Raw genomic sequence first — 27,322 nt, forward strand, 5'->3', positions numbered from 1 at the left:
TTAATTATCTAATCTATATTAACTTTTCAATTTTGCAGTGGTTTGACAAAAAAGAATACAATGTCAAAGAGGATCTACTACCACTACAAAGTGATTGGTTAGCAAGATTAATGACATTTATTTATGAAATCTAAGTTTTCATATGTATGTAAGATTAAAGTGCTAACTTATATTGGTTAGAAAAATTAAAGTCATTGATTCATTACTAGCCAATTATTTTGTATTAGTTATGAAATGTATATATAACAATTTAACAAATTACGTTATACTATTGAAAATAATTATATATAATTAAAATTGAAAATTAATTTTTTTTATTAAAAAGGCTAGGTTATAATTATAAATATATATAATCAGAATTCAAAATAATTATGTAAAATCGAAATTGAAATTTTTTTTTTTTATGAAAACCCACTTTTCTCCACGGTTCGTGTACCACTTTTCTCTGCGGTCGAATACACTGCGTTTTTCAATACTCTCGAAAACCGCAGTGTATTAAGTAAAAAACCACAGAGAATAGCCTTTTTTGTAGTAGTGTTTGTTGACGCCGTTTTTCGTCAACAGTGAAACAAGAGCACGAAAACAATAATTGGTTATGACCAAAAGAAATATGATAACACAAATGGGATTTTTTACGTGGTTCAGCAGTTAACTCTGCCTAGTCCACGAGTCTTTGTTATTAAACTCAAGATGATCTCTGAAAATTCTTCAAGAATGAATTCTCCAAAGTTTTCTCTTAAGATCACAAAAATTCGGTCATTTACAATGGTGCATAACCTCTCTATTTATAGAGGAGGTTTCAGAATACTATCCCACATATTTCGGGAAGTTATTCTTTATATGCAAATAAATTTAATGGCATTAAAAGCCTGTAATCCTATATACAAGGAAACGTCCCCTGAAGATCAGGGGACGTATAACTAAACAATTAATATCCCTTGATTATAGGGGATTTATAGCAATCAATGTAGACCGCGTCTCTCATTGATGATTCACTAAGATGTTCAAAGTTATTATCTTATATTGCCAATGCCATATTCACCCAGGTCTCTTATTGACTTTCGAGCTATAGCATCTTCCCGAGATCATGTGACTTCGAGCTCATACCTGCGTCAGGCTCGGAGCCCTTGATCCGAGGCCATCCCGAGAACAGGCGTACTTCGATGTCTGTCCTCCGAGCTTGTGAGGATCTCGAAGCTACCATCTTCGAAGTCATCTCTGCTTCGCAGGCTCGGTGCCTGTGTTGCGGACACGTTCCAGACATTACGAGTCCATTCATTATGAATCCAGCTTTCGAGATCACAATTCTTATGGCTCGAAATCTGGATGTAACAGTGTTGATCCATAAAATTGATAATGTTGATTGAATCCATAAAGTTAAGTAATACAACCACACTATAAAATGATTATGTTGATTTGATGGAGTTAATTTGTTTATGCAGTTGAATATATTGTTGCAACCAAAAAAAAAAAACAATTAATTGATATCAAAAGGTTGATTTGGTAGTAAAGGTTGTGTAAAGGTTGCTGCAATAATATTTATAAAATAATTTGGTTGCTTCATAATTTGATATGGTTGCGAAATCTGGTTGCTTAAACTAAGCAAATACGTAACTATAAGCAACTCATACATTTCATAAGCCCCATAAAACTCCTTAAGTAACCCTATAAAGTTGCTTAGAAATTTCAAGGGTTGCTATATAGAGTTGTTTAGAAATTTCAAGGGTTATTTATGAGGATCATATGTTGCTTAACATGTTGTCTGAGTTGTTTATCAAGTTCCTTTTGAGATTGCAGGTTGCTTCAGAGTTGCTTTAAGGGTTGCACAAAATTTGGTGATACTAAGGATTATGGGTTGCAAAGAGTTGTTGCTTAGAAATTTCAAGAGTTGCTTAAAAGTTTCAAGGGTTGCTTAACATGTTACTTTATGGGTTGTTTATCAAGTTCATTTTGGGATTGTGGGTTGCTTAAGAGTTGCTTTAATGGTTGCTAAAATTTTGGTGATAGTAAGGATTATGGGTTGCTGAAAGGTTGTTGCTTAGAAATTTCAAGAGTTGCTATATAGAGTTGTTTAGAAATTTCAAGAGTTGCTTAAAAGTTTCAAAAGTTGCTAACATGTTGCTTTATGGATTGTTTATCAATGTTCTTTTAGGATTGCGGGTTGCTTAAGAGTTGTTTTAAGGGTTGCTAAAAATTTGGTGATAGCAAGGATTATGAGTTGCTGAATGATTGTTGCTTAGAAATTTCAAAAGTTGCTTAACATGTTGTTTTGTCATTCAAAACAAACATCAACTTATAATATCAAATGATGGAAAAACTTGTCTTCAGATGTGATAGAGCCATTTTATCATTCAAGTTACTTTTAAATGAGAGAAAACAAACATTAACTTATAAAATCTATAAACATAGGTGCTTATGTTAACATTCATTCAACAAATTAACACAAATAAATATCATTCCAAAGAAATACAATGTTATGTGAGTCAAAAATATAAGTTAAATGGTTTATATATATTTTTTGAGTTTATACTCTATATTTCAAATAATTACAATAGAAACCGTAAAAGTGAATTAAATAAAACATATCAATTGTATATTTGAGAAAAAGCTTTTATAAAAATGAAATAGAAAAAAAAAATGTAAAAATTAAAAAATATAAAAAATAACCATAGATGATACAATTTCCCAACAATTAATTACCCATAAATTTTTACTCCAATAATCATCAAAATGTATATTTTTTTGGGTATATTATATTTTTCTCTATAAAGTGGTCAAAGTTATGGAAGTTTTTCTAGTATTGGTGGTGTCGTCTCTGCCGTGAGTAGTGGTGTTGGTGTTGGTGGTACCATGAGGTAAGGTGAGAGAGTGAATCAAATGAGAGAGGGAATAAAAAAGTGAGAAGTGAGAAATACGGGGGAAATTGATAGGAGTATTTTAAGTAAAGTATCCAAAAATAATATTATTTTAAAATATTTAATATACCTAACATTTTCTTTAATTAACACCATCTATCATAGAAACTGAAATTTCCCTTTCTCAATAAATTTACAAAGAGAGCAGCTTCTAAAAAAAAATTAATAAGTTAAAAGTTAAAAATGGAAACTTACCCGACCACAATAAAAATTAAACCATTATCTAATCCTTTCTTCTTCTAAAAAAAATGGAAACTTACCCGACCACAATAAAAAATAAACCATTATCTAATCCTTTCTTCTTCTAAAAAAACTCCATAACATCCCATTAATAAACAACTGGCATCTAAAATCCCACACCAAACAAAAGGACGCATATCAAAATTCAACTCACCAATTTAAATCCAAGAAAGAAGAAAATAAGATATTGGATCAAACCCAAATATTTATACAATGATATAAGACAATAATCAAAGATTAACCCGAGTGGTGGCAAAAATAAACACTTTTCCAAACCCCACGTAAACGTTGGATAAGGCATGAACCTGAGCTGGGTAACATATCTAGTTTGTACAATAAGTGGATTGTGTCAATAATAAGTAAACAAAAAGACTACCCTAAATTCAAGGGACATGTGACAAATATTGACAGCCATGCTCGTTGATGACAATAACCAGTATCTTTGAGTACATATTGCTAATAATAATAATAAAAAAATAATAATAATAATCGTTAATTAATTATTAGTAGAATTAATGATTTGAGCACAAATTCTTCCTGAGGAAACTTGAATATAATAAACATAAAAATATTTCTTTCAAAGGTTTTTGAAAAAAAAAATATTTATGTGAAAAAAAATTATTTAAAAAATTACTATTTATTATTTACTATGGTGGACTAGTAAAAATGTTAGATATGCGATCGTGGCCGTTTATATTAGAATCAAGTCACAAAACTTTCGTGGAAGAGTCCGCACGAAAACGCAGCACTATTTGTTTCTTTCTTTTCGAGTAAGTAGAAGAGGACTAACTTGGTAAGTTAATAAGAAATTATGGAGTTAGGAGAAATTCTTTATGGGGCCACTGATAGCCGTTTGATTAGTCTTACTTTCTTCATCAACGATCCAAAATACTCCGGTACCAGTACATATTCTGGTACGGTAGTAATTGATTTGACCTGTTATTTCATTTATATATAAATATATTTAATATAAATATTTTTCAATAGTTTGGAACAGCTTAAGAAGGAAGAGAGAAAAGAGTTGGGAAGCAATACGGCTGTGAAAGACGACAATTCCGATCATCTTCCTTGTCAGTAGACTCTGTAATCTTTTATTTTCTCACACTTTCATGTTAGCCAAACAGAAAATAGGAGACCTTTACTTGTTAATTTAATTTAATTTTTGTTTTTTGTTCTTGTTTTTATGATTTCTATTGTTGATAGCTACAATTCTCATGACTCCGCGACCACCGTACGCTTGATTTTTGCAACGGGCGGCTGGGGCCTATCTTAAATGTCTATCATCGAGGGCCCTCCCACTCTTGCCGCCGCCGATCATAATCACCACCACCACAACCACAACCACAACCGTGCATCGTCGAAGCGGAAGTTGGACGACTATGGTGGGCCCAACTTCGAAGACGACGACGATCACGAAGGGGAAGACGACGTCGTTTTCTCGGACCTAGTATCTGTAAGAATGAGAAAAGATGAGCGCAACGCCGTCCATTCCTCGGGGGACTGTGGCGCCGGTGGCGGTGGCGGCCCATCCTCGAAGCAACTCGATTCGAGGGTTTCTGATGCTCAATCGGCCTCCTCATCTACATATGGCCTTAGCTCTACTCGCTCCGGGTTGACTCGCTCTACCTCTAGGTTGCAATTCTTCATCAGAATGATCTCCGAGGGCAAGAATTTGGTAATCACTGCCGATGCTCACGATACTGTCAAATCGCTCCACGATCGGATTCTGTCGATCACGGGGATTCCCCTCAGCGACCAGAGACTTATTTACAGAGGGAAGCAGCTCCAGTGGGAGCAGTCACTCGCCGAGTGTTCGATTCAAAACGACGCCGGGTTGCAACTCGTGGGTCGCATGCGTAGCACGGTCCACCCCCACGCTTGGCAGCTGATTGACGACATGATTTCGATGGTTTGTCGGCTCTGTAAAGGGGAAATGATCCCTTCGGCGCTTAAAGACATCAAGAACTGTATGAACGAGTACTTCAACATGACTGCCAAGGATGGCCAACGCGACGCCACTGAACACCTTAAGATATTCATGTCTTCTTCGGCACCTGCGGCCTTGGTTATGCTCTATGCTTCGTCCATTAAGGGTAATAAAGAGTATGGCGACAATTCGATTAAGCTTTTCCTAACTTTGATTCGTACTTCGTTGACAAAAGCATTGCATAATCAATGTGCACCTATTTTGTTAGAGTTTTGTAAGTTGCTTAGGAGAGTTGGACAAGAGGACCCTTTGTATGTCTCTTGCCGAAGTGCTTTAGGGTCCTTGTTGGAGAATTTTGTTACTTCAAATACTGGGTCGGCATGCTCGGACAATGTTGGTGAATTGATTGGGGTACAAGATATTTTCCCTTTTGTTAGTGAGCTGGCTGACAGGTTGTGGGGAGATTTGTGTTCAAGTAAGGAGTTGCCAAACGCCGGACCGATGGCTAGTGATGCTCGTGATTTTAGTGCGTTCTTGCTCCCTCTGCGTACTGTGATAGGTGAGAAAGTCAATGTCAATGGTAAAATTGGTAGAGGGGATTTTAAACATCCGTTGTATGGGCAAGAGATTAAGTTTCTTCGTGAAATGTTTAACAAGTTGCTAGACGGGATGGACAAGTGTCTTTGCAGAATGGAAGAGCATTTAGCTGAGAATGGGAAACCTGATGGTGATACAAGTCTTACCAGATGGTCTCAGTGTATTTCCATTCTGAAGGAACTATATAGCATTTCTAAACTATATGATGGTGCTGAAGAAGAATTTTGGATAGTGTTGAGGTATAGAAAATCTTCACTTTGTGCGCTAATTATAAAATATGCAAAGCGAACTGATGATCATCAGTGGATTCTTAATCACAAGGATGTTCTTGATTTTGAATCAAGAAGGCATTTGGCCATGATGATGTTCCCTGAGGTAAAAGAAGATTACGAGGAACTGCATGAGATGCTCATTGACAGATCTCAACTGTTGGCAGAATCTTTCGAGTATATACTAAAGACTGAACCTCAGTCATTACATGGAGGTCTGTTTATGGAATTCAAAAATGAGGAAGCCACAGGTCCAGGTGTACTGAGGGAGTGGTTCTTTTTGGTATGCCAAGCTATATTTAATCCAGAAAATGCACTTTTTGTTGCTTGCCCAAATGATTGTAGACGGTTTTATCCTAATCCTGGTGAGCTTCATATACCTTTTGAGGGATTATTGCTCCCCAACACTTTAAACTTTTTTTCTTTATATTTTTCTGTAAGCTTTGTTAAAAAATGCTGTTGTTTGTGCTGTGTTGTTTGCAAAGGGATGACTAAATCCTAGATGTCATTATTGCATCCATTCTGTTTGGCGGAAGCCATATTAATATCAAATGTGCGCAGAGATATGGGTGTGTGTCTGAGAGTAGAGAAGAGAATGGGGAGAGGAGTATTTTTGTGTTTATAGTCCATGTTAAATGAGTATCAGAGTGCTTTTAATTACTTAGTTCTGTATTTTGGTTTGCTGAAATTTTTAAACACATTTTCATTTTAGACTGTAAGAGATTTAGGGAATGTGAAAGTCTTGATAAAGTTCTTCTCTTGCCATGATAGCTGGTGCCAATAATAAGGATGTTTTTGTGAAAGAATTGAGAGGCAGATAATGACTCATGCCTTGTCAGTAACTATATTGTTGCCATATGAATGCCGTGTTAGAAAATTAGAACCTATTTGCAGGAAAGTGAACTTCTATTTTATTTCAAGGACATTTGCGTTAGTATTTTGTTTTCATTCTTCATAGATAGTGGTATTATGTATATTTATATTAGTATTATTAGAATTCATTGTCTGTCATCTTTTCAAATTATGTTCCTTTTTGGACAAAGACTAGGGGTTGAATGTTAGGTTATCATATCATTTGAAGTTCTATTGTGTTACATGCATGATGCATCCATTGCAACATTCTGTGACTGGAAGAAATATTTCTATATCATTTGATTTGCATCCTATTTCTTTTTGCAGCTTCTAAGGTCGATCCATTGCACCCTGAATATTTTCAATTTGCTGGTCGGGTAATAGCTTTGGCTTTGATGCATAAAGTGCAAGTAGGCATAGTATTTGATTGTGTTTTTTTTAAGCAATTAGCTGGAAATTCTCAAATCTCTCTAGAAGACATACGTGATGCCGATCCACGCTTGTATAATAGCTGCAAGCAGATACTTCAGATGGATGCAGAGTTTATTGATTCAGATGCCTTAGGGTTAACTTTTGCTAGGGAAGTTGAGGAGTTAGGATCCAGGAGAGTTGAGGAGCTCTGTGATGGAGGAAAAAGTATTATTGTTAACAGCAACAATAGGGAGGAATATGTTAACCTTCTCATTCAGCATCAATTTGTCAGATCCATCTCTCATCCTGTGTCACGCTTCAAGAAAGGCTTTGCTGATATGCTTTGTAATACAGAACACCAGGAATTCTTCTTCCAAAGTTTAGAGCTCGAAGATCTTGATTTGATGCTACATGGAAGTGAAAATGCTATTAGTGTTGAAGATTGGAAAGCTCACACAGAGTATAATGGCTACAAAGAGAATGATCCTCAGATAATCTGGTTCTGGAAGGTACACCTTTAGTATCCTAGTTTTTCAGTCATAAATTTGATGTCTTCTTTTAGTCTCTATCTTGCTGCTATAACTAAATATGTTGCCTTATTTGAATCTTCCCTTTGAAGTTTTCTATGCTTTTATCCTTTTCCATTGCTCTCTAATGCAAAGGAGGTGAGTTACATTCTTAATTGTATTTTTGACATGATAAGCTTGACAACTCCTATAATTCTTGAGATATATTTGGCTACTTTCTTCTTCTTCCTCCCCTAATTTTTTTTAAAAATAATTATTTAAACAATAAAAATTAGAATCATGATTATCTAAGAGACATTTATTTTTCCATTTTACATGAAAAATTTATAGCATATGATTCTAGGTAGATCAATCCTTTGCAATTCTCGAAAATAGTATTGAACACGAACAAAAATTATGCCATCAGTTTATAGTCTTAATTGTCTTTTAGTATTCCATCCTCCATGTTTTCTTCACTTTCTGTTTATTTGCTGTGTCTGGAAAGATGTTTCTTTCAGCATTATAGATCAAACTTTCAAGAAAATAAAAGATAAAAAAATACTAATAATATTCAATACCAATTATAGATAGGTCTTAAAACAGCCAAATAAGAAATAGTACCATACTAAGTAATGCAACAACATTAAAACTGAATAAATCATGATACTATACTTTTTTTTTAGAAAAAGAGAGACAGAGAGTATGAACAAAAGGCTAAAGAATAAAATTCCAACTAGGTTTCTATTCGAAAACCAAAAGCCCCACTCCAAAGTATTATTATAAAAGATAAAAGAGCCAGTACAAACAGAATCCAGAAAAGGCAACTAAAAAGCAAATATAAACTAGAGTGAAGCCTCATCAAAAACCTTCCAAGAGCAAAACTTCTTAGGGAAAAAACTCAAAAGAAGGAAAAAGAGCACAACCCTTTAACAAACTATCTTAAACCAAAAAATTCGGAGCCATAAATTTTTTTAAAAACAGAAAAAGACAGAAAGTTTGGAGAAAAGTCATCCACACTCTTCAACGTCAAAATTGAATTATAATAAACAATAACAATAAAACCTTCAGGATTTCATTCTCGAGAGAAATTGGTTTGGAAAATCTATGCAATTGTTTGAAGTCACCTACGAAGAACCAAACAAACAACCAAATTTTAAATTTTATATAAAAATGCTTTAGGTATACAATAAAGAATATACTGAACAAGTTGAATGAAGAGAAGTAGTTAGTGATTTAACTTAAAATCTTTCACAGACCACAGCTAAAGCCTAAATAGTATATATATACCACAGTATTATTACTGAAATGCTTTAGGTGGAGGCTGAACAGAGTGACAGGGTTAGGAGGAGGCTAATGCGACCATGAGTGTGAGACTGGCGTACCAACCTAGGTTAAACTGACTACTTTTTTTTGGGTACTTTGCGCATGTATGCTAGTAGGAGAAAATAATAACAATTTTGTTAAAGATAAAGATAAGTTTTGGTAAAACTGACTACGGTTGAATGATAGCAAATTTGTTCAAGTTTTGTTGTTTTAGGATTAGCATTTTTGTTTCTTTTATAAAAACAAAACAAACATTGACATAATATCAAGTATAGTTTTGCTCCTTAATGAACATGATATCAACAATAGAGATAAATTTTACAAATCAACACCAGTACCTCTTTTGTGTTTAAACTAATAATTGAAAAGTGCAGATTGTTGAGGAAATGTCAGCAGAGCAAAGGAAGGTTCTTCTCTTCTTTTGGACCTCCATGAAGTATCTTCCAGTTGAGGGTTTTCGTGGTTTAGCTTCTCGGCTTTACATTTACAGGTCCTCAGAGCCTCACGTGCGCCTGCCTTCATCTCATACATGTTTTTACCGGTTGTGCTTCCCTCCATACCCTTCTATGGCTATGCTGCAGGAGCGTCTACGCATCATCACCCAAGAACATTTTGGGAGTAGCTTTGGTACGTGGTAATAATACTAGGTCTATCCTGCATTTGGAGTAAAAAGGGGTATTGTGATTGCACATAAAAGATTTGAACTCAGCTTGTACAGATTATAGGATTAGTATCATTTATCTTCTCAGTAGTCTGTGTAAGAAAGATGCTCTAGTCCTCAAGTTCTCTATATTCATGTCATTGCCCTTTTTTGTCTGTATAATTTATACAGGTATAGTAGTGTAGCGCATATATAATTATATATATATAAATAAAGTAGGGAAGGAAAGAAGGAAAGATTCTTCTCTGCTTTTATAGACCTCCCTTGTAATATTTCTTGGTTTTTTATGTCTTGTAAGTATACATCGCGCAATGACATGCAATTTCTACAAACCGATTTACTTCTACTTTATATTTTGCTATTCTGTTCTTAACAAACCACTTTCACGCACATATGGCAGGAATTGAGACATTGTTCCTGAATATTTGAGAAAATGTGAAAAGAGGGGCATATTTCTTCCTAATTCAAAAAAGCAGTTGAAGATGTACATATTTCCTTTGTAGGGTGATAAAGTCTATATTGGATTAGCTAGTACTAAACTCTTGCCTGAATCGGGGATGGAGGCGACGGTGACATGGGAGTTTTAGCATAAAGAATGGAATAATGGTGTGTTTATTTATGTAATTAGAGAATAGATAATGGATATGAATACAATGTTTATTAATCTAAATATGGGATCAGAATTTGGGATTAAAGAATGGGAATGATAATCTCACGAGAATAGGAGATTCTCTTGCCCCTTTTTTTTTGTCTGGACTTGCCCCTTTAGTTATAAATTCAATAAAAAAAAATGTTACTCATGAGAATAGGAGATTGTCTTGCCCCTTTAAAGTATAAATTAAATTAAAAAATGGGAGGTAGATTAACAAATTTATTCTTATAGTAGAAGTTGAAATTAGAAAAAATTATAAATTTAAGTATACTTTCGTAATTTGCAATTTATTTATTCATTCTATTACAAAATGAAGTAAATACATTAATAAAAATAGTGTTGAATTTAATTTTAATATGTCAAGTAAACACATTCTAATTGATATATACGCAGGAGGGGAAATTGCTCAATACAAATTATAAATGTTTACCTTTATACTAATTTCACGTCTAAGATAATGTTAGGCTCCAAAAAAAATGTTAGATTCGTGCCGCTTACTAGAGAAGCGATGTCCAAAATATCAATAGTAAATTGTGTAGCCAGAAAAACAAATGTAACAAAAATAAAGAAATAGTATTTATTCAAACCAAACAAAAATCACACCATATCAAACTCATGTCTACTCTTTTGAAACCAAGATCCATAATCACCCAACCTATAGAACTGACACACCTTCAGGTTTCATAATGAGCATGCATTCCCTAATTCATGAGGGGTTCTAATTCGTACGCCACCGTCACCATTACTCTCTTTCTTTAGCATTTACTCTTGATATTATGGCGAGTAATTAAGCTGACTTGAACCCAAGAGCTTGTGACAACTGCAGCTTCCAAACACTAAACCCCACCCAATGCCTTAACTATAAAACCATAAACTAGTAAATAAGAGGAGAAAAAATGACCAAGACTTTTGACATGCAACCTACAAAAGACCAAGTTGATAATGACTCGTATCTATGCATCTTCCTTCTCAATCGGAACTTCAGTGGACTCCTCCACTGGGGCCTCAGCAGTAGGGGCCTCTTTCTCTTCCTCGGCAGGGGCAGCAGTTGGTGGCTCGGCAGCGGTTTCGGTGGCCTCTTCTTTGGCTTCCTCAACGGCTTCAACTGCAGGCTGTGCCTCTTCTTGCTTGGTTTCTTGAGTCTCTTCAACCTCTATTTTCTCAGCCTCAGCAACTACTGGCTCCTCTGCAGGCTTGGCTTCCTCTACAGGCTCTACCTCCTTGGTCTCAACAACCTCAGCTGGAGCTTCGGCTGGAGTGGTGGCGGGTACTTCCTCTACGGTCTCTGTGGCTTCTTCCTTCTTCTCTTGTTCTGGTTCTGGTGCACTCTCAGTCACGGCTGGTGATGACTCCTCTGGCTTTGTCTCCTCAACCTTGATCGTCTCGGTTGTCTCGTTCTCGTTCAGTGTTGTTGGAGCTGGTGAAACCTGTGCATGAGCCGTAATAATTTTTTTAGTTTCAAATAACAATATATAGTTGATCATGAAGATTTATTACTAGTTGAGATCATAGCAGAAAGAAAATTAATAAAAAGTTGAAAAGGAACTGAATATACAGATTCGTGATCGCGACCAAGTGATGACATAATTAATATATATAATCATTCGTAACATAAAGCTGCGGTGAACACACAAAGATGAAGCGAATTTAATTGACTCTTTCTTCAAAATGTCTTTTCTTATATAAATCTTATGAATAATCAATCAGCGTGAGTCTTTCCTGAAAAGCTTAATAAGATCTTAGGTATATATATTTCGTCTGAGATCGGTGGCCATTAACCACTAAGCTTCTTAGAAGCCAATGTTGGTAAGAACTCAAAATAAATAAAATAAACACATTGATCAAGTTCCAATAAAACGATTGAACCAGCACTACTACTGTCTACTAGTACTATATATATATAATATCAACAAAAGAAAAAGAATCAACTTGATCAGAAGTTTTGATATGATCAGAGTTAATTACCTCAACAGTGGCCATTTCTGAAGTAAAGGGTAGTGAAAATTGAAGAGAAACAGAAAAAATGATGAGAACTAGGGTGATTGGATGGAGAAATAGTATTGCTCGATTGCTGGCTAATTTAGTGAAGAAAGGATTGATATGAGAGCTATATATAGAGACGTTACGTGCCTAAAAGTAAAAATTAATAAAAGAATAGTTGAAGCTTGAAGGGAGTGGGGAAATGAGCACTTGAAGAATCTTTTTTCCAGATTGACACCTCACGTCACTGACACATAATAAAGGACACTAGTTTGTCTAGTTGTAAATGTTTTTCCAACTCATTTTTGTTTTTAAAAATAACAATTACAGCAATTATAGATTAAATTTGTCTAAAATTCATTTGATAGCTTTTATATATAAGAATACAATCAATGAGAAAAGCCATATTATGGTGGAGGCCATTTCTCATATCAGCATCATCATATCTTTCTTTTGAGTTGGTTTCCCGGTGTTTGTGCAGTTAATACCCACATCAAATACTACATGCACATCACTAACACTAACTATCGTGCTCCCATGTTACTCGATTAATTCGAATTTGTGTTCTACCACCTTATTTACTTTCTTTTTTTCAATCTAATAATATATATTTGTACAAGTGTTAATTTCACGGCAACTTGTAATTTTATTCGTCTATTTCGAAATTTTGTGCATTTGTATTATTTCAAATTAACTTTTACGTTACGATAAAAATAATAATGGCATGAGAAATGCAGGGAATCTGCAGTTTAATGTGATATGTATATATATAAAAAAACAAAAACAAAAAAACTAATCACAATTAAATAATAATATTAGTGCAAAATAAAAACAAACAAAGAAAACCAGAGTAGTAACCGGTTATTTCTATATTCTTTCAAATCAAAATTAATGATACGTTAATTTTCGTCTGATTCATTAATAAATGATGTACGTTTTTTTTTTATTTTCAAACTATTGTAGTCAAAAAAAAATGTGTAGCTTTACACAAAGTTTAAGGTTGCATTAATTCACTTTTCTTAGAGAGAATCATATTAATAAAGACATAAACCAAACTAAAGCCAACGATGGCTCAAAGGCGGTGCCTTAAGTGGGACCGAGCACCACCAACTGCGATCATTGCCGTCAAAATCATCGGCATACAGCGCAAGTTGGCGTCCACGTAGATAAATATATAAATATAAAAGGATGGCGTGGAAAACTTTGATTAAGCCCCCATCAAGCCTCCACTCTTTAGAAACCGCCCTTAATGGCCTTGGCCCCACTTGGTGATGCTTTCTAGGTCGGATTCTCGTGGCAGTGGCCCCCACTTGCAGCCGTCTGATGTGTGCCATGCTGGAGCACACTCATCACTCTGATCAGCCTCTACCTTCTCACCTCCACAAAATCTCCGCTTCTTATATGTACTAAAATGCCCATTACGGGTTTATTGAATCATAGTCCATAGTAGTGTCTGGCGTTAGGCATTTTAGGATATCTAATTAAGGATCCAAGGACGATTTTATTCCCATTCGTCAATGGCTTTCACAAATTAGTACGGTTTAATATAGAATATTGTTATAGAGTAACGATTAGGAACACCAATAGTTTTTCTTGCAATTTAGTTTTGGATCTCATATATTTTTATTTAAAATGAAATATATAAAATTAAATACTAAATTATACCAATTAACAGAAGAGAAATTTGTGAAAATAACTTCTTCTTTTTTAAGTGATTTTGCTCTCTGTTCTACTTTTGATAATTTTTCGTAAAATTATCCCTACCTAAAATTCAATCCGTTGTTTAAATTTTCGACTACTTGTCTAAATTCTGAGAAGTCATATTGTAAAAAATTATTAAAATTAGACTAGAGTGAAAAATAACTTTAAAAAATAAGTCATTATGCCAAAATGCTTATATAATAAGGTATTATAAATATTATATACCTTACAGCAATGTACAAATTGGTATAATATAATATTAGATCTTATAATATTTGATATTTAAATTACAAAATAATGATTATACTAATAAATATATGAGAAAATACTATTTTGGTATTATGTTTTTTATGAATACGCGATTGGTTCATTTGTTTTGTTAAATAATATTTTTTAATGTTATATTTTACAAAATGGATCAAAATAGTACTCTAGACCTGATTTTTATTAATTATAAGATCAATTTTTAGGTCATTGGATATGAGATGGATTCACAATAGCGTAGAAGGTATTCGAGAAGCTGGAATGAAAGATTATACTTGAAAATATTTTGACTAAAATTGGGTCCACGATACTATTTAGATCTATTTTGCAAAACACAGGATTTGAATTATTATTTAACAAAATACAAAGGTTGATCGCGTATTCAGAAAAAATACAAAGGCCAAACTGATATTTTCACTAAATATATATACAAATTATATAAATGTATAAATTTTTCTTTAATTTTAGAAGGAATCAATATAAATCTATACTTGTAATTATAATAAAAAAAAAATCAAATATACAAGTAAAAATTTTAGAAAAAAATCATGTTCACCCGAATGTCCTAACTCGGCAAATATTGTGTTATTGTGCACCATATTGTCATGTTTTAATCATTTTTAATTTAATTTCTCTCGACATCATATGACATTATGTTATGTTATTTTGTTCCTATTTTAAAGTTCATAATTTTTAACTCCTGCCTAGATTTGTGTGTTATTCTATTGTTTCTTAATCTTAATTAATGTGATTTTATTTTCTAATTTTTATTAGAGCATTATTATTAGTCACCAATAATGTCCAACACTACCGTAACCTGACGTCTTTTGAATCTGACATATTTTGAATGATTAAAAGTTTTTCAAGATAGTCATTAAATTAAAATATATGAGAATTTAACTTTAAATTGCACTACCAGCAATATGGTACCCTTAGGTGGTGTTGGTATCACTCGTACGCTTTATCAATTCTCTTCTCACTAAACTTCTACTCTGTCCATCACACTTATATATGCGCACAAAAAAATTCTAATTTTTATTAAATGCTACTCTGTCCATCCTACTTAAATATCCGCACAAAAATCATTTTCTAGAATCATTTTCTTCCTCATATATCATATGTTGTTACGAATACTTATGATATATATTTATATATACTCGTTTTATAAGCATTAGTAAAATATTGTTTGATTTCAGATGCGAGTGAAAAAGAAAAACAGATACCCTTTTAACATGCACTAGTGAAACTCAATATGGGTGCAATTTTTACCTGGCTAGGGAACTTTTACTCATATAACTGCTTAAAAACTAGCTATACTAATCTAGGTGTGTAGGCACTAGCAAGCCAAGCTGGTGCACATGTATGAAAAGGGTTTGCATTTTTACCATATTCATGCACACACACAGATATATAAATATAAATTTATGTAAAGCTAAAAAGTTGTTCATGAAAAGTTAGGGACGGTGGAGAATGTCCCACCTAGCAAGTAAGCAAGTATTGCTACCATTGACTAGTAGTATGAAGTTTTGTAGAATCGAAGCATGACATGACATGTGTAAGTGCTTTAGTAAGAGACAACATATATACTGTAATGCCATTGGCTTGTATGGTTGTCTATATACATCAATGCTGGGGATGGCTCTGGTTTGGCTTTGGCCTCTACTCCTTGAAATGTAAGGGTTTGGGTCCACCAGCTGAATCATTAAAGAGTTGATGAGGTGGATATCACCTTATTGTCCAGCATTCATGGGGCAAACTATGCCAAAGAATTGCAGCCAATTTTAATTTGCTACTCTGTTTGTATAACTGAGATAGTTATACACTAAAGTTATGGTCTGGCGGGGGTCAGGGGTTACTTTTTTGCATGTGGTTTTCACAATTGTCACCCTAGATAGTTACTTAAGATCAAGTATTTTACGCTATTTAATGTCACATGAGACCAAATTTTGTCCCGTTATTTACATTTTATTAAATCGACAGTCGTTGAATTAATGCTTGAATTGATCAAAATATATAAAGCAAAGTGTGCACTATATAACCCTTGGATCAATGATTTGAACGATCAAAATGTTAATAATCCCTAGAAGTTAAGTACATCAATTCAAACTCATAGTACATTAATTTTATTCTAAGTACATAAAACAAAATGTACACTACTATATCGAGATGCATTTCGTTTTTTTTTTTTTTTTTAAAAAGGAGAGAAAAATTCACTGCTAAATAGATTAAAAATAATGAGTTATTAAGTCACAATTTTCAGCATCAAATAGATTAGTAAAGAAAGCTACAACTCATAACATAGCTTTGGCACATACTATATGTTCCCCTAGTGTTCGTTTTCTTTTATTTATGCTAAAAAACCGTGATGACTAACTAGATAAAGAATATTTATCACTAATATTGATCATTTAAAAATTGACACGCCTCCATTAGCTATACTTGGCCATAAAAAATAATTGCAAAATAATTCAGTGATTTGTTTAGCCTTTGACCAGTCTACAAATATGCCAGCTTATATATGTTTGGTTGATGAGATGTCATACATAAAAATATCTCCAGTTTTTTATTAAGTGCTGTTGGACATAGTAGTAATTTAAAAACTCGAAATTAGTTTTAACTTTTTTCATTCAGCATATAATGTGATCTGTATTATACTTTACAAATACACCTAAAAATGACATAGAAGGTCAGGTAGGTAACTAGCTTTTAGCACGTCAATTTTTATTTTTTTAAGTTTGGATATGCACTATATAAATGAGAGCTAGCTTTTCAAGACATATAATATTCTTACATACTAATATGCACCAAGTGTAATTTCATAATAACCCTTTAATTGTGGTCCAGTGCCTTTTTTCTATTTTAATATTAGCATTCTTTAGTTAACCATCAAATATGTAAATTTTCTAGCCCAATTGTCCTATCCAAACATTAAACATAAGGTGGACTCGTAATCTTACTTTTTCTTTTCTTTATTAATTTGTGTTATGAATGGGGATGGGGACCGATTGGAAGGGGCCTTTACCTCTTTCCCCTTCTTTTTTCCTTGTTTGGCTACGCGTTACTTTATTCTTTTCTTTTTCTTTTACAAAATTCAGTACTCACATTCCTCATCTATTGTACACCTATTTTTATTTGTTTAAAGAGCTGCTTCTTATAAGGTGGGCCTGGATCGACAGGGACATTATCATTCGAAGGATCCCATGTTTCCATAAAGAAGAAACCCGGTTGAATCCTTTAAAGTAGCCTATTGAATCTTCACAAGTGCACGACATTATTTATCATATTCCCTTACCAAAAAATTTCAAGAAAAAGATCCCCACACACACACCAACAATTTTCAGGTTATTTTACTCTTAAATGCATTCGTATAATTATAGCTCTGGTTTAGCCGGCACAAAAGTCAAAATGGGACAATGTAACTTTTGATACACATAATAGATTCTAATGAAATGTTTTTTTCTTAGTTCATAATTATCCAAAGTTTCCATAACCCTGCAACAATTAGTGGTCCACAAAAAAGGATTAAGAATAACGGTTACTCAAAGCTAAGTAGTATGCTCCATGAAATCTACCCTTTCTTTTTGGAGCCCAAGACGGTCAAAACGAGACATCATCTAAAGTAATTGAACGAGTTAAGAAAATGTTCAAAATCACTACAACCAGCTATTTGAAATTCTTTTGAATAATTAGAATAAACTTATGAGCAAAAAGACTATAGTAATGTATTCCAAGTGTTCCTAAAGCAATTTAGAATCAAGCAAACAGCAGAGCTACAAAGGAATTGAACAAAAAGATTAAAGAAGCATGCAGTGCACGACGATCAAGCTGTTCACTAAGTTGATATTTCAGTGGACTAGTTTTCTCAATACTGCTTCAGCACGCTGCTCAAACTTAGGCATGGCCCAATCATGCTGCATTATGTCAAGGTTGTCCTTCTCAGCACCTAAATTCTGAAGAAGAAAAAAATTGAATACGCAAACGAGTTAGTAATCTTGCTATGTTGGACGAAACTAATAGTTTTGTTTTGTTAGAATAGCATAAAGAAGTGATTTGCAGTCTCTTTGTGACTTTTGGATGATCGAATCCGCAATAAAAAAGGTGGGAGTTTCATGGATCCATTTCTTTCTCAAACAGCCTATTCCTTATCAAAACTACACAGGACCAAAATAATCTTGAAAAATGAATGCTTCAACAGTTGTAAATAGCTGCTAAGTACTAGTTCATTAATAAGGAAAAAGGTCAGTTACCCGTCCTATTAAAAAATAGAAAAAAGAGAGGTAAAAGATCCTGTCATTCATATGATGTTACATGCTTATCATGAGAAGATAAATATAAGAATAGTGGCAATATGCATGCTGCTAATTCCTGAAATCATTGTACTTTGACCCTAGACAATTACTATACAACTTGAAGAAACCCTCGCACAACGCATCCTCCAAGATCTTGCGTAAGAGAAATAACATAAACACTAGAGTAAACAAAACACAGGTTAAGCCCTGAAAACATGATACAACGAAAATACTTATATAATAAAAAGGAAAGACATCCTTGAATCTTGATAGTGAAAATACTAAATCCCAAACCATTTATTTTTGTACCTTTGTTGGATCAAAGCCGAATCCTCCCATCTGCATCATACGCTGTGTGTCATCCATGGCTAGAACAAAGAATGGCAAAGATTAGTATATCAAGTTTATATTTTTATCACATTACTAATAGTTGTTTCTGATTTTTGGAAGGACACCTAGCATGCATAAGCAAGTTTGAAAAAGTATCAAGATATAAAATTTTTTTAAAACACTAACCATTTTCTTCTCCCAGAATGAGACTAAATAAACCTCTTAATCCGAATAGATTGAGGAAGTACCTGATAAATAATGTCAAAAAAATTAGGAAAGCTCAACAATACTAAAACTCCAAAGACAGAAAAAATTTAGACAAAAAGAAAGACTACTTTAGTAACTATACTGCATGGAAGAATGACAAGTACCATGAGCGGCTACTGACATAGCTGACATCAACAGTGCTCAAATCAATCCCATTCTGTAACATGGACCTGAACCTCTGAGTCAGTGGAAATGGTATTTTGGCTGTCAAATGAAACAAAAACATTTTAGCTAAGGATAAAGCAATAAATAAGTGTTTGGATGTCAATGAAAAAGGTTAAAACAAGTTATTAGGATGTTAGGCCAATAACATAGCCACTCACTATAAAGTATGAATACTAACTAGAATCTAACCATCAAGAATATGGAAAGGAATATGGCAGAATCAAAGAACTATTTAAACTAAAGGAGCAATGGTCAGAATTATCATATAGAGCCAGAATAGTAGTATGAAAAAATGAACCAACAAGGCAATAACCAATCAAAAAAGCTCGAAATCACATTTCCAGATGATAGTGTAATACACATATAAATGAAGAAGATAATCACATAAGGGTGAAAACAAAAGGCAGGGAACAGGTTCTAACCTGCTACAAATCCAGAGAAGAAGAAGTTGACCCAAGCAAAAGTAAGAGTCTGGTGAAGAAGCAAGATATCTCAATATTAATCCAGGCAACAAGGCAATTAATTTGAACTAAGACAAGAAATTTTCAATACCTGGGGAATAATCATTGAAAGGTTTTTCTTCATCATGTCCATTGCCATATTTGGGTCAGAAAACATTTGTGCCTGTGGGTTCTGACCCTGTCCTTTCGGAACATATAATAACCCATTTTCCTGCCATCCGCAACATATTTAACTTCAATATTTTAAATGTGTAAAACATTGAGACATGTCACATATGAAATCGCATGCCAACTAAAGACTATCTAATTTCAGTTTAGCTCATCCTAATCTCTTCATGATGAAAATAATATTTTCCTTTAACGACCAATGTCAAGGTTTAACTCACCCTACTAGAGCAATAAAATCTCAATTTGAGAATTGCAATTGATCCAATTCTCTCTTTAACAAAAGTCAACCAGAAAAGACTAAGCTCATGCAGCAACTCAACCTAGTGAAAAAGTAACATGATAACAAAGAATTCCATCTTTACTACCCTAATTACACACAGTTTTATTCAATGGTATTCAGTTTCAAAATAATAAATTTCTTAATTAGCAATTACTTCGAGAGTAACAAAACACATCGCGAACCATAACACTAGACAAGCCACATAGGTAATTTATAAAAAAACAACAACATTAAACAGTCAAACCTCGTTACTGAAGTAAAATCTACGAGCGCGAAACGATTTAGGAGGAATGAAATTAGCACCAGCACGCAAATTTCGTGCCCTAACGACGACTTGCCTGAAATTCACCCCCAAAAAATGAATAAATATAAAAAGCTTAAATGCATTTATGGTTGAGTAGATTAGAAGTGAGCGAACCCTTCTTTGACGATTTTTGGATCGGGGACTTGAAAGGAGCGCATGAGCTTAGAGACAAAATAGCGGAGAACTCCGATAAGGACCATGACCACCGAAAGAGGGATCAATACCCAATTTCTGATCGGTGTATCTAGCACGAGGTCTTCCGCCATGGCCGCCGGAGAAGGAAAATTCAGTGTGCTTGAGGAGGGGATTGTTTAACAGTCGTTTGTTTTTTGGATCTCTATATGTCCTCTGCTCTGCTAAGTCGTTTGTCGTTTTCTTTTTATTCGTCTCACAACTACGATGTAATATCTAGAAGGGTGTTATCGTCTTTTCATATACTCGTTTTCTTTCTTTTGTTTTTCTTATTTATTCATTTTTGGGTGATTATATTTACAGTACAAAATTTAATTAAGAAACTTCATTTTTATTGAAAATTAATATATAATATATTTTTGGGAATTTTTTGGGACTCTTTTGTGTTCCTAACTCATGAACAGTTTTCGGCGCAATTTTTGTATGACTATATATATTATAGTTTTTTAGAGCATTTGTTTTCAAAAGATTCTGAATAATTTACTGTGTTGAAAACTAAATTCAAACAGGTTGTTGTACGCCTAATTAATTTTTTAATGCATGTGGAAAACACTATGTTTGAACTTTGTTTTCGGCACTGTAAATTATTTGAAATTTATAAAAAATTTGCAGATCCTCTAAATAACTATATTATACACAGCCGTAAAAAAAAAAAAATCATGCCGAAAACTATTCACAGACGGAAACACAAAATAGCCCCGTCGATAAGGCTCTTTTCTAAGCCCTACCATAAAAACACTCTTATATTAATTTATGCTCACATTTTTCTTTTTTCATATTCTAAAAAATACATATAAAAAATATACATTTTAAATAAAATAAAAATTCAAACAAAAAAATATAAAAAACATGTCAAGGTAAGAGTTTTTTTCTAAAAAATTATAAAACAAGATAAAATAAAATTATTCAAAAAAATATTGAAAAAAATGTTAAAAATTATTTTTTTAATTAATGGGGTACCTAAATATATTTTTGGGGTGCAAATATAATGTCCATTTATTTAGATAACAATTTATTTTTCTTATTCTAGTTTAGAATAATCCAAATAAATAATGATAATTATGAAATAATACAAAATTCTCTCTTTTCTTTTTAGTTTTTCTTTTCTTCACAAAATTTTACAAATGTGAAATTACGAGTGGAAACTTGTAAATTTTAACTTTCTTTTAAAAATTTCTATAGTGATAGTAGGTTAAATTTGTAAAATTTTATAAGGACACACTCATTTTGCACACTCAAAATACACAAAATAATGATGTGGCATGCATCTTAAACCATACAAAAAAATAGTGAGTCTCACCTTAAATTTTTTTGAATGGTTTAAAATACATGTCACATCATTATATGCATTTTGGGTGTACAACATGAGTGTGCGCCTATCATTATTCTTTTATTTTGTTGTTGAGGGGGCCATTGAATAAGGCGAAACCAAACAAACAAACAACAAACTAGTCAACTGATAAAAAACAATTAGCCACAATTCAAGGGAAAGCACACCAAAACAGAAAAGCAAAGAAGAAACTAACAGACACAATGCGACCAAAGGGAGCTAAAACTAACAAACTCCAAGCAAAGATAACGAAAGTAAATTGCAAACTAAAAACATCAACATAACAAAGCATAAACCAAAATTAAGCAGAAAACTCTCTGTAATTGTCCAACAACAAATGGGGTAAGTGGTGGGGAGCTATATCTCCCCTTCCTTTCTCATTCGAAGAGCCCATCTAGCAAGATTGTGGGCTGCGAAGTTTGTCATTCTACTAATCCTGTGAATTTCCCAATTGGCAAAGTGTTTGTTAACTTCCCGAAAAAGTTTATGAGACATTTGGTATTTATGAGATGTAGGTATCTCCTCGTTAAAGAGGACTGAACTGAGGGTGCATCATCCGATTGAAAGATCACAAATTTCCAACCCCTGCTTCTAGCATACTTTGCTGCCTGGACTATGGTCATAGCCTCACCAAGAGCCACATTAGTTGAAGCAAAGTTGTAGTAGCTCAGACCCATGATTTCCTCCTAAGTGTTTATAGCCACGAGTGATAGATAATAGTTTTGCTTGCCCATAGCCACGTTCGTGTTGATCAGGATCTGCTCCTGCGAGGCTGAACGAGGCTGCCCGAACTCAATTTCCTGCGACACTCCAAACCGCTGTGGAGTAAGGGCACTCCTAGAAAAATATGAGTGGTTGTCTCAACTTGGGTTTGACAGAACATGCACATCTTATCATTGACTTGGATAATTTGGTTTAACCTCTCTTTAGTGGGAAGGATATCCATAATCATTTGCCACCAAAGGATCTTGAGTCTTTCCTGAATTCTACTTTTCCATAAAATATTCCAGACACGCTCCTCATTTTGGGATATATTTGGTTGGGTAACTATTAGTGGCATAGTAGATCTTATTGAAAATTTTCCATTAGCCTCTGGTTCCCATAACCAACTATCGTGGTTGTCTATAGATGAAAGCGCAATATTCTTGATCCTTAAAACATCAGCAGGTTAAAACAAATTGTCAATCATGTTATAGTTCCAGTCCCCATTGCAGATGAATGAACTAACCCATCTTACACATTCTTATGTATTCTATAGAGGGGTTGGATTGTATGTCCCACCTGGAACCCAATTATCAAACTAGATGGACGTAGATGTTCCATTACCTATTTTTTGACAGAGGCTTTTCAACAGGATAGGACGAGTACGAAGCAACGTCTTCCATATAAATGAATCTGATTGTCTTTCCTCCGCCTCAAAGAACATGTTGCCTTTTTAAGTATTTTTAATGCATAAACCTTTTCCATAAACTATCAGGCGCCTTCACCAAGGATCAAGCTCTTTTTGTCATGAAAGCTTTATTTATGGATGATGTTTGCCTAAATCCAAGTTGGTCCATTTTTCTCGGCCTGCACAATATTCTTCAGGATAAGAGATGAAGCATTGTTTTCCCTTTGCTTTCTCCCCATCAGAATCCTCTCAGAGCCTTGTCAATTTTTTTCTGAGGAAGAGGTTGGGATCTGTAACGCCCTGGTTACCCCAGAACAGTTACGGTGAACAGTGAACCGGAAATTTGACCCGCTACCCGAGTCCTTTGGTTAAAAACGTGATCTAAGTGTTATTATCATGTTAAGGTGAAAAACCAGTAAAAAGGAAAGGATACGTTTCATTAAGTAAATAAACTGTTCATGAGCCTTTAAAGCGTTTACAAGTAGTTCATAATACAAAAGGGTCGCTACTGTTTCAAATTTACAATCCCCGCCGGCCTAAGCGGCAAAAATAGGGTAAACCCCTAGTTCCTCTGAGAACTCCTTGACCGTGGCAGTCAAGCGGCCCAATATGTACACCACATCGCCCAAGCTCTCCACTCAGGGTTGGTTAAGCTTCTCATTTCCTTTACCTGCACCACACAACACCCATGAGCCAAGGCCCAGCAAGAAAACACAATAAAGCATGACATAATGTCAACAATGATCATAATAATCATTCAAGACCAACAGTCCAATACAGATGGGTGACAATAGCAAAAGTCACAAAGATGGGTACAGCTCCCTCTAGCCATGTGACGATAGGGTCACCAGGGCCTAACTGATAAGTAGCTCTTTCATAAGTTTGATCAGGATAGGTGCATGGTGATTGGTCACCAACATAACCTTCCTCCCGACTCTAGAGTCGTAACTATGGACAGCGTCCCCTAGCCATGTGACAAACAGTCACCAGGGTCATATACCTTGGCTATAAACATTTGGTCTTAGACCAGGCAAGCGCTTATAAGTTCTTCGACCTTAGGGTCGGTCTCGCATTAATGCCATGAAGCCATTCAATGCGTGTTCATCGACTTTAGAGTCGGTCCCTGACTAGTCAGTGCCATAAACAGGTAACCAGCGTCCACTAGCATTTAATATGAAATCCACGTCCATATATATCAACCAACATGCCTCAATATCAAACCATGCATGTCATATACCTATACAGGGTGCAACTGTATTCATACACTGTTTTCTTACCTCTGGTTTGAGTGATAGTTATTATATGAACGACCCCTGAGAACGATCAACCTTTTAGCTCCTTAGCGGTTATCTAGTCACAACCAAATATAACCTCCATTAATGAGAATCCACATAAATAGGGTCTTAACCTAAGCACCACTCTCGGGACCTCGAAACATGCCCACACGGTGAGTAGATTCGATCCCGGGCCTTAAGGATTGAAACCCCAAGTTAAAAACCCTTAAAAACACTCAAAACGAGACTTAGAAGGAACAGGGTAGCGCTACAGTGCTCAACCCCTAGCGCCCTAGCGCTCTACTCAGAACCACCCATATGCCAAAAAGCCTCCTGAGGAGCGCTGTAGTGCCCTAAGGTGGGCGCTATAGCGCTACCTCCAGACCCAAACTCCCCTGAACCAACCTTCTTCAACTCCTTCGATTCCAACTCGATTTCCAAGCTTCCAAATCCTATTCTTGATGCCAAATGAACCCAAAAACCATCCTAACACACCCCAAACATATAAATCATGGGAACCCTAGCCAAAACTCCCAACAAACCAAGAATTCACCTTAGAAATCTCAGCTGCAAAACAGAACCAGAACAAGGCAAACCAGAGAAATCTATGGTTAGAAGCTTACCCAAAGTTCAGCTTATGACGCTCTTCAATGATGGAACACACTCCCAAACTCCCAAGGCTTGCTTCCTAAGCTTGAATCCTCAAAATTGGTTCAAGAACTACAAAGAAAAGTGAAGAGAAGAAGGTACGGGAGAACTCTTTTGCATACTCTGTTTTTCCACTATCTTCTTCAGCTATCAAAGGATATATCTATCCTAGGGGTGAAATGTCCATTTTACCCCTAGGTCAATTAATAGTTTCTAAAGTCTCCCAAGGGCATATTTGGTACTTCCCTCCTATCTCGTTGATCATAATTAATGCTCTCCAATTCCCGCTATTCTCAATAATCTCAAACACCAATAATTCACAGCCCGTTACCCTTTAATACCCGGTAACGCTCTTATCATTAAAATCACCCCGAGACTCAATCCAAGCCCCGACACTTACGCCTATTGTGACTAAACCGCTAATCAATATTCTAAGATCGTCTCATGCCGAATAGCTCGAACAAACCCACATTATAATGTGGTCTCAACACACATCATCGACATGCATACAATTATACTCTCAATGAGCCAAATGACCATCACACCCCTGTAATTAAAATGCGGACCCACATGCATGCATTTAACATCATATTATAATATAATCCACATATCCATGCATAAACACATTTAATGGCATAACTAAGCAGTTATGGCCCTCCCGGCCTACTAATCCAGCCATTAATCCATATTAGGGAATCCGGGGCATTACAAGATCGGTACAGAGGTTGTCATGTAAGATGCTATAGTGGACCCTACAGAATGGATAAGGGTAGTTTTTCCTGCTTTTGATAGCAGCTTGATCTTCCATCCCTGATCCCGAGCCTCCACACTTCGAATGATTAATTGGTAGTCTACCATTCTAGCTCTGGAGTTAAGCAAATGTATCCCCAGGTGGACGGCATCTTTAGGCATTCTTTTCATGCCAAGCAGATTAGGTATCTCCATGGATGTTGTGCCAGGAACATTTTTGGAAAAGTAAATTGAGGATGTGTTGTAGTTTACCTTCTGCCCCGACCAATTATAATAGGCATCAAGGCACTGCAGGAAGGTACATGCTTCTTTTTTTTTAACCTTGGCCAAATAGGATGACATAATCCACAAAGAAAGGTGGTTGATCGTTGGGCCACGCCACTCAAAATCCCCTCAGGTAATGTTCATTTTCTTTTCTGAGAATTAAGCAGGAGAGAACCTATACTTCCATAATGAATAGAGCAAGGGATAGGAGGTGTAGTGTCCCAAATTTGCTAATAAGGCTTAGGGCCTTGATTAGCGTGCTTGGAGGGCAATAATTGATTTATTGTATTAATATGTGAATTTGATGAGTATGTGATTAGAAATGCATGTTTAGGTGAATTAAATATACATGTGGGCTCCATTTGGTTGTTAGGGGCATATTTGTAATTTTAGCCTGTTGATGGCATAAATGCAATATTTGTGTATATTGTGGTTGACACAACGTGTGAGTGGTGATATATTTGTGATGCACGAACCGAGACAGTCCTAGGGAGGGTTTAGCTAGAAAGTCACAACAGGGTCGAATGCCCGACTCGGGGGTAGCCTGAGGGTAATTTGGGGATATAATATGTGTTCAGGAATTATTGAGTAATGGATAGTAACTTATCAATGATTTAGTATGTCGAGATTAAACGGGGATTTATAGGAATACTCGAGGGATTAGCAGGACACGACAAATGATGGAATTGCCCTTGGGGTCACTTAAGGGTTGAGGTTAAGCATAAGGGGCAGTTTGGTCATTTGGCAGGGGTATTACTTAACTCAGATGATTTGAGAAACTACTGGAATTAAGTAAAGGAAACAAAACTCTCAACTTCTCTTCTCTCAGTCGGTTCAACACTTCTCCCCTTGGTGCTTGGTTTTGAAAGATTTTATACCAGAAATCTAAGGCTTCGAACTTGGGAAAAGTAA

The 27,322-nt window shown here is 34.9% G+C and overlaps 3 protein-coding genes across 5 annotated transcripts; 1 reads left to right on the forward strand and 2 right to left on the reverse strand.

Moving 5' to 3' along the window:
• Positions 1 to 4,142: 4,142 nt before the first annotated feature.
• Positions 4,143 to 10,399, forward strand: LOC133794806 (E3 ubiquitin-protein ligase UPL5). Of its 3 annotated transcripts, none has more exons than XM_062232220.1 (5): positions 4,143 to 4,238; positions 4,359 to 6,313; positions 7,128 to 7,720; positions 9,415 to 9,667; positions 10,102 to 10,399. In XM_062232220.1, the coding sequence occupies exons 2-5, from the start codon at positions 4,429 to 4,431 to the stop codon at positions 10,128 to 10,130; spliced, it is 2,760 nt and encodes a 919-aa protein (XP_062088204.1). In that variant the 5' UTR covers positions 4,143 to 4,238; positions 4,359 to 4,428; the 3' UTR covers positions 10,131 to 10,399. The 3 variants fall into 3 exon arrangements, with proteins under 3 accessions (XP_062088204.1, XP_062088203.1, XP_062088205.1); XM_062232219.1 differs by having other exon boundaries at positions 4,143 to 4,225; XM_062232221.1 differs by lacking the exon at positions 10,102 to 10,399 and having other exon boundaries at positions 4,143 to 4,225; positions 9,415 to 10,033.
• A 508-nt stretch (positions 10,400 to 10,907) lies between these two features.
• LOC133794808 (uncharacterized) lies at positions 10,908 to 12,475 on the reverse strand. Its single transcript, XM_062232222.1, has 2 exons — positions 12,319 to 12,475; positions 10,908 to 11,780 (listed from the first exon to the last, which is right to left on the reverse strand). Exons 1-2 carry the CDS (start codon positions 12,331 to 12,333, stop codon positions 11,307 to 11,309), a joined length of 489 nt encoding a protein of 162 aa, XP_062088206.1. The 5' UTR covers positions 12,334 to 12,475; the 3' UTR covers positions 10,908 to 11,306.
• Positions 12,476 to 17,913: 5,438 nt separating this feature from the next.
• LOC133794809 (uncharacterized) lies at positions 17,914 to 20,925 on the reverse strand. Its single transcript, XM_062232223.1, has 8 exons — positions 20,677 to 20,925; positions 20,503 to 20,596; positions 19,902 to 20,021; positions 19,772 to 19,820; positions 19,289 to 19,388; positions 19,104 to 19,165; positions 18,897 to 18,955; positions 17,914 to 18,248 (listed from the first exon to the last, which is right to left on the reverse strand). The coding sequence occupies exons 1-8, from the start codon at positions 20,826 to 20,828 to the stop codon at positions 18,144 to 18,146; spliced, it is 741 nt and encodes a 246-aa protein (XP_062088207.1). The 5' UTR covers positions 20,829 to 20,925; the 3' UTR covers positions 17,914 to 18,143.
• Between the last annotated feature and the right edge of the window lie 6,397 nt (positions 20,926 to 27,322).

Source organism: Humulus lupulus, chromosome 8 (assembly GCF_963169125.1).
Source record: "Humulus lupulus chromosome 8, drHumLupu1.1, whole genome shotgun sequence".
Taxonomy (NCBI): domain Eukaryota; kingdom Viridiplantae; phylum Streptophyta; class Magnoliopsida; order Rosales; family Cannabaceae; genus Humulus; species Humulus lupulus.